This window comes from Lipotes vexillifer, unplaced genomic scaffold, assembly GCF_000442215.2.
Source record: "Lipotes vexillifer unplaced genomic scaffold, Lipotes_vexillifer_v1.1 scaffold496, whole genome shotgun sequence".
NCBI lineage: Eukaryota > Metazoa > Chordata > Mammalia > Artiodactyla > Lipotidae > Lipotes > Lipotes vexillifer.
Genome location: NW_006786690.1, coordinates 5,178,197 through 5,186,470, shown reverse-complemented (window position 1 = coordinate 5,186,470; position 8,274 = coordinate 5,178,197). Strand labels below are relative to the sequence as shown.

At 50.4% G+C, this 8,274-nt stretch overlaps 1 protein-coding gene across 1 annotated transcript; it reads right to left on the bottom strand.

The window, feature by feature from the left end:
• Positions 1–6,550: 6,550 nt before the first annotated feature.
• Positions 6,551–7,398, bottom strand: LOC103071395 (uncharacterized). Its single transcript, XM_082931137.1, is given in 2 exon segments — positions 6,551–7,251; positions 7,254–7,398. Coding segments are annotated over 2 exon segments (846 nt in total).
• Positions 7,399–8,274: the final 876 nt, after the last annotated feature.

The window sequence follows — 8,274 nt, the reverse complement described above, 5'->3', positions numbered from 1 at the left end:
GTCCTCTTTCCCACACTTTGGCCATCTCGAGGGACACCAGCACAGGAAAGTTTCTGAGCAGGCCTCCAGTAAAGTCGCCTGTCCAACTCTGCTTAACCCAGCATTCCTCAACATATTCAAGAATGGAACCCACTTGTTTTTTGGAAAAACCTTTTAACATCTCACAAGACTGGTGTTTCTCATAACACATTTGGCAGATACTGCCCCTGACTCCTGGAGCTGACCATAAATGGTCTCTGTGATTGGAATTTGTCACTCGAGCTCCTCACACCGCCACCACTCCCCTCCATCCAGGCTGGAGTTCTCATGGCCTCCATACAGCCCCTCACATTCCTGCCCACACACCCCTGCTTCAGCTCTAGAAGACGTCTGGATGGGGGCCGTAGTTGGAGCTCCATAAATGCTCAGTTTCCTTCCTTTGTCACTGCACACATGGGCATTTTACTCCTGTGATCAGCACATGCTGACAATTTCCTGTCTTGTTTTTCTCACTTAACATTTTCATAAACACAGTTCTATGTGTCAGTCAAGACCAGGGCTACTTAAAAATGGCTCTGTGGACCAGTGCCAGTCCCCAAACTGTGTATTACCAGTCCGAGATGAGACAAGAAGTTTGCTCAGAGCATAAATCAACTGTGTCAGTAAGCACTCTGTTTAGCTCAGCTGACACTATTTGTTCTTGGAATACTTGTTCCGTTTTGGAAGCAGCTCATGGATTTACATTCTGGTACGAGCTCTTCATTGCAGTTGGTAATCGTTAGCAATCTGTGGGCCAGCGACTCTGAATAGCAGTCGTGTTGACTTTGCACGTAATATTTCTTTAAAAAAATTTATTTATTTGGTTGTGCTGGGTCTTAGTTGTGGCAGGCGGGTTCCTCAGTTATGGCGTGAGAACTCTTAGTTGTGGCATGCATGTGGGATCTAGTTCCCTGACCAAGGATCGAACCTGGGCCCCCTGCATTGGGAGCGCGGACTCTTATCCACTGCGCCACCAGGGAAGTCCCGATATTTCTAATAATTATTTGGTGTCAGGTCTCATCACCACACCGTTATTCATTAACCCTATCCTGTCTTTGGGTATTTGGGCTGCCTCCAGGTCTCTGTGATTCATAAAGCATTGCTCTGAGCTGATATGTATGCATCTGTGGTTTATTTTTATAGTTCCCTCAGTTTTTCAGGACCACAAACCTGAGGCCAGAGAGGTGGGGTGGCTTCCGCAGGGTCACGAGTGACAGAGGCAGGCCTCCCACTCAGACCTCCTGACCCCCAGCCCCTTGTTCCTTCCTCCAGCCTGCACTGCCCTTCCTACTGGGCAGACTTTCTGTCCCTTTCATGCTTTTCTTTGCTAGGCTATAAGCCTTCTGCAGTGTTCCCACATGTTGTCTTTTGGAGCTTGAGAGAAATCCTTTTGGAATGTCCTGTGCCTTCTCCCTCGAGTTCCCGGCTTTGTTCAATTGTTCATGAGAAATTCCTGCCCTGTTGGGAGGGGCTCAGGAGGCTGTTAAAAGAGTTTGCCAAAAATGGTGGTACCAACTCGGGCAGAGCACACATCTGAGGCTCTGCCTCTCGAGATTTCTGCTTAAAAGGGGGCCGTGTGGATGCAACTAGTGGGGAAGGTGTCACACACCCCCAGTTTTCTGTTTCCTCTGTAGAGCAAGCAGCACCAGTCACATGCTGGCAGAAGAGATAAAGTGGGCCTCAGGAATGGGGGTGAGGTGGGCTAAGGCTGAGGGGGTTAGGTTCAGAGATGAGGAAAGTTTAGGGTATGGTGAAGGTCAGGAATAGGATGAGTGTGTCTTGGCAACACACACGGTAACACAAAAAGCTGTGTATATTTCCTAGAATCATAGAATCATTATATCAGATTAACTCTTTGAAAAGGGCCATATCAGATTGGTTTTTTTAGTAAATTTATTTATTTATTTTTGGCCGCGTTGGGTCTTTGTTGCTGTGCTTGGGCTTTCTCTAGTTGCTGCAAGCAGGGGCTATTATTTGTTGCAGTGCATGGACTTCTCATTGTGGTGGCTTCTCTTGTTGCAGAGCACGGACTCTAGGTGTGCGACTTCAGTAGTTGTGGCTCTTGGGCTCTAGAGCGCAGGCTCAGTAGTTGTGGCACACAGGCTTACTTGCTCCGCGGCATGTGGGATCTTCCTGGACCAGGGCTCAAACCCATGTCCCCTGCATTGGCAGGCAGATTCTTAACCACTGAGCCACCAGGGAAGTCCCCCAGATTGTTTTAAATATACAAAAGGAATTCTAATATCATGCACCTATACTCAGTGTTACCAAAGGCCACAGGGACCAGTGGATTGGGTAATTGAGACCACAGGTGGGCTTTGAGGGAATTTCTCCTTTTGTTTATTATTTCCTGGGAAGAATGTATTTGAGGTTAATGCTGCCCTGATCAGAACACTGGTGTTGGGGGCAGCCCGAACCTCTAGGGTTAAATACCATCCTTACTTTGTCTAAATTTCTGCATATTTTGGAGGCCAAGATTTACCCCTCTTTCTCTTGGAATCTGTTCAATAAATACTGAGAAAGAAACTGCACTTTGGATAGAAAGGGCACTGGTTGAGGGCCAGAGCCCTGGGGTAGAATCCCAGCTCTACTATTTACCAGCTTCCTCAGTTTCCCCCTCTGTAAAATGGGTACTAAAACCTAGACTCACAAGGAGCAGAGGGCTGTGAGCCTGTGTTTCAGGCCTTGGCAGCATGCCTGACACACAGTGTGGGTGCTCAATAACAGTGACATACGTCTGCAGGTGTGAAGGACTTTCCCCGGCCACCCTCAGCTGCAGGGACACGTAAGCTGCTTCTGTAACACAAGATGGACAGCACAGCAGCCTCTGGCATTGTTCTGCAGCCGGTGTGCTGCTTCCTGTTTACATGGACCCTGCAGATGCATGGCTTGAACAGTGGACATGGGGGACTTCCTGTGACCTCTGCATGGCCACACAGAGCAGAGGGCCTTCTCTAACTAAGAACCTTCTCTGGACTTGGGCTGAGTGACTGGTGGGAGAGAATCATGAGTAGTTAGTTTCTACCCTGAGTAAGAGTTAGGGCAGTGCAGGGATCCTGTCGCTTTTGGGTACGATCTAATCCTCAGTCTTCAAACTTGAGCACTCGCTATGTACAGAGCTCTGCACTGACATCTATCATTCACTGAGCACCTACTACGTGCAAGATGTTGTAATCATGAAGATAATTATTATTACTGAGTGCCTGCTCTGCATATAGTAATCTATAATGAAAATGTCAACCTCTTTTTTTTTTTTTTTTTTGGCTATGCTGCAGGTTTTGAGGGATCTTAGTTCCCCGACCAGGGATTGAACTCGGGCCCCGGCTGTAAGAGTGCTGAGTCCTAACCACTGGACCACCAGGGAATTCCCTCAAATCGTTTTGCTGGAGAGCCACCGTGTTCTATAACTGTAACCATCTTCATCATAATCATTTGTTCCTGACCGCTCTGTGCCTCAGTTTCCTCATCTATACAATAGGGACAATCCTTTCTTAAAGGATTGATGAGATGATTGAGTTAATACACACAAAGCACTTAAAACAATGCCTGGAGTATATTTAAGAGCTTGATAAATGTTGGCTGTCATGATTAATATTATTAGTTATTAAATATTCATTGTGTGTGAGACACTGTGATTCTTCTTTTTTTTTAATAAATTTATTTATGTATTTATTTTTGGCTGCTTTGGGTCTTTGTTAATGTGCGTGGGCTTTCTCTAGTTGCGGCGAGTGGAGGCTACTCTTAGTTGCAGTGAGCGGGCTTCTCATTGAGGTGGCTTCTCTTATTTCAGAGCACAGACTCTAGCGCTCAGCCTTCAGTAGTTGTGGCACATGGGTTCAGTAGTTATGGCTCACGGGCTCTATAGCACAGGCTCAGTAGTTGTGGTGCACGGGCTTAGTTGCTCCACGGCATGTGGGATCTTCCCGGACCAGGGCTCGAACCCGTGTCCCCTGAAATGGCAGGCGGATTCTTAACCAGTGCACCACCAGGGAAACCCTGTGATTATTTTTAAGGTAATAATAGTTAAGGTTACTGAGCACCTATTGGGCACGAGAGCTTGTAATCAACATCAGTGTAATAAATGAGCTCATTTTGTGAGCCAGAACTGGGCTAGTTACTGGAGACCCCGAGAGCAGTGTTCTGGTCAAGGGGCTGATTCTCTGATTAGGGGAAATTGGACAGTTTTGAAAGTAGGCCTCTCCAGGAGAGTCAAAGTTGACTCGAATGCAAATATGTGCCTAGAGCAAGAAGGGGATGCCTTGAGTGGCCAGAGAGAGTGTTTAGGAAACAGGACACTCTTGAACTATCTCTTGAGCTGGGCCAAAATGGACCCCAATGAGCTGTATTCCCGTGAATGTTCGCCTGGGCAATGGGTCACTAGGGGCCTGAGCACCCACCAGACAAAGGCCAAAGTCTTCTCCCTGGGGAGGGAAGGGGTGCAAGAGACAGAATAAAGAGTGTGCTGCACTGCTGAGCTTTGGACCCTGGGAGGATCTCCCCAGTCCTCAGAGATGGAATAAAAGTGGAGGTGAGGGCTTCCCTGGTGGTGCAGTGGTTGAGAGTCCGCCTGCCAATGCAGGGGACACGGGTTTGTGCCCCGGTCCAGGAAGATCCCACACGCCGCGGAGCAGCTGGGCCCGTGAGCCATGGCCGCTGAGCCTGCGCGTCTGGAGCCTGTGCTCCGCAACGGGAGAGGCCACAACAGTGAGAGGCCCGCGTATTGCAAAAAAAAAAAAAAAAAAAAAAAGTGGAGGTGAATTCAATGGGCTAAGGTTTCGGTGCCTCCTTCCTTCCTCCTGCCTTGGGACCACCGTGTCAATCTCATGGATATTGCAGGCTTGCTGCCTTCTCTGCCTAGTCACAGGGCTAGGCCACGGCAGGCGACCTCCAAAAGACATGGAAATTTGTAGACCTGCAGGTTCTGTGTTATTTCAAGGTCAGCCCCATTCCACATTCTGAGTTGCTATTGGCCGTCATATTTCCAAGGAGAGAGGAAAACTCCAGCAAGAAGGGACTGGGCTCAAAATTCAGAACCACGGAGAAATGGGCCCTGAGGCCTGAAATGGCCCCTGGAAAGATGGCTCAGGACTCTGGAAGCCTGAATTCTTGGGTGGAGGCACTCTCAGTTCTCAGCTCAGGAAGCTCCAGGCCTGGCTTTGGACTCGGAGGAGAGACTCAGAAATATTCTAGTCTGAGGGCCTTTAGAGACCATCAAAAGGACCCCACTCATGTTACAGAAAGGGAAACAGAGGCCTGGAGAGGGGAAGTGATGTCCCCAAGGTCTCAGGGCAGGCTGGTGGCAAAACTCGTCTGGAATCTGGTCTGTAGAGTCCCTTAGGCAGAAGGATGGTGAATAACTGGGTGCCTTGTGGGGCCTGATTCCTCAGCACCCAAATCAGTTGAGTCTCTGAAGGTTTGGACCCCTCGGTGGCCCAGGGAACATTTCCCCAGATATTCCCACCTCATTCTAACCCTTCCAGCTCTCACCTGGCCTGGACAGAGCACTCTCCTCAGAGATTTCCCAGGAAAGGCTGTCCCCCAACCTCTAACCATCCCTGGTTGCCTGTTCCAACGCATGTCACACTAGCCATCAAGGTTTGCTCTACATCCACCCTGGGCCCTGGTCATTAAAACCACATCTTTAAAAGAACAAATATATATAAAGTACTTAGCACAGTACTTGCCACATAGTAAGTTTCTGTGAGGCTTTCCTATCACCACTGTCATCCTCATCATTATTACTTCTACCTTTCTTCTTACATGGGGCTGTGCTAAAATCAATAACAATTCTTTTTTTTGGGGGGGGGTACGCGGGCCTCTCACTGTTGTGGCCTCTCCCGTTGTGGAGCACAGGCTCTGGACGCGCAGGCTCAGCGGCCATGGCTCACGGGCCCAGCCGCTCCGCGGCATGTGGGATCTTCCCAGACCGGGACACGAACCCGTGTCCCCTGCATCGGCAGGCGGACTCTCAACCACTGCGCCACCAGGGAAGCCCAATAACAATTCTTAAAAAAAAAAAAAAAAAAAAAAAAAAGAAGAATATGAATAGGGATTGAGAATGAACAGCCTCAACAGAGGCTAAGGGAGGCTGAGAAGCTCCCCAGTGATTCATTCAAGGTGTAAATCAGAGATTCCAAGCTCAGATCTGTGGGCCTCACATTCAGCTTGCAAGTACTTTTGTTCAGCCCTCAAACACCATGATATTTTTAAATTTGTTGCTAACACATAGAAAATCAGATTCCTGGCTTCTCTTGAAAAGGCAACCGCCCATTTGAGAGCTGGATTTAGACAAGGTATCCCCTCTCCACTCAGTCACAGACTCCACCACTGCCTACTACCACCCAGCCCCCTTCACCCATTCACTTTTACCTGCCCGGCCCTGTAGGTCCTCAAGTGTCTAACCCCCCATCTAAATGGCTGTCCCCACCACCACTCCCAATGGAGGCTTGGAAGGTACATTTTGCCACAGACAATTCACTTTCCACAACTGCAGCCTGATGGATATGTGCCCACTTCACGGTTGGTGTTGATGTCACCACCAGCTACAGGGCTTAGAGATGGGCTCGGGGACTCTCCAGCCCAAGAGGATTGCTCCCCAGAACTTGGGCAGATGACCTAAGGAAAAGATCCCATTGCCGAACAGAGGGAGCTCAGGCAACTTTATCCCTGGCTTCTGCGGCAGCATGGGAGTGAGGTTCCGGCTAGGAGGCCCGTGAGGGCAGCTCGGGTTGGTGGAGTCATCCACGTACTGCAAAGCATGGACAGCCCTGGAGGACGGCGCCATGCAGGTGCTGGCGCAGTTGTCAGAGGCGGCCAGTCTGGTGCTGGGGTTGGAGTACCTGCGGGGGAAGGAGTGGTCCAGGTGGTCCAAGTGGATGGAGTTGGCAGCGCGTTCCAGGTAGCTGGCTGCAAGCCTCGGCAGGCTCAGGGATGACTTAGGGTGGTTGGTGTAGAAGGCATTGGTGGATCTGTCAAGGTAGTTGATGCCTCTGATGAGTTGGTCCAGGGAGATGGGGCCAGAGGGACCCGAGGGACGATCTGTACAGAGCAGGCAGTGGGGACTGCCATGACAAGCGGGCTTTCTGGCCACCTTAGGGCACTTCACCAAGTGGCTTGTCTCCACACACCTGGAGTTGTAGGGCCGGCCCATGCAGATTCTCCTCACTGGAAGTCTGGGGGAGCCGGGGTTGTCAGACTGCTCTGAAAGGCTGCTGCTTGCCTCTGAGCCACTCAGGTACGAGAGCACTTGAGGTTGTTAGCCCAGGTCACACTGGGGCCGTGGGACCAGCCTGGAGTCCCAGCCCAGGCCAGAAAGGACACATTGGTGGGATGGCTCAAGAGGCTGCAGGTGTTAGAACGGCTCGCTTGGCGTCCAGGCATCGTCCCGGTCGGGCAGACAAGGCTTCGTGGTGCGGAACTGCGGAGAATACACCTGGAAGCTGGTCCCCCGGGCCTGGCGAGGAGAGAGCTGGGTCACCTCTCCTTGCCACCTCCCCTGGGCTTTCTTGCCGGGTGTTCCTCTTCCCATCCTCCTCCCAGGTCCAGGGATTTTCAAGCTGGAAAACGGCCACCCTATTCTTCAGAAAGCACAGAGGACAAGAGATGGGGAAGAAGGCAAGACGCTGAGAACAAGAGGACCCCTAGGAAAAGTGGGGCAGTCTCTGTTTTCCTTTAACTCTAGCCCACATTCTGAAATTCCCATTTACCTTTTTTTTTTTTTGTGGTACGCAGGCCTCTCACTGCTGTGGCCTCTCCCGTTGCAGAGCACAGGCTCCGGACACGCAGGCTCAGCGGCCATGGCTCACGGGCCCAGCCGCTCCACGGCATGTGGGATCTTCCCGGACTGGGGCATGAAGCCGTGTCCCCTGCATCGGCAGGCGGACTCTCAACCACTGCGCCACCCAGGAAGCCCCTATTTACCTTTTAAGCAGGGACACTAGGAGACTACAAAGGCAAAGGACTGAATCTCTAATGGTGAAATTCCAGGTACTGAGACACACATTCTTTGGAGGTAATATCAAATAGTTAACCATCCACTACTCAATGCACCCTCATACTAAAAAATACGTCTTGGAAGCGATGCGATACATGCCCTCTCTCTTTGCCCAGCCCTTTGCTTGTGCCTTACATTGTAAGTCTCACTACAAATCTAGGAGGTAGTTACTATTCTATTCCTATTTGACAGGTGGGGAAACTGAGGCTCAGAGAGATGACGTGACTTGCCTCAGATAACACAGCTTGTAAGTGGTGGGGGCC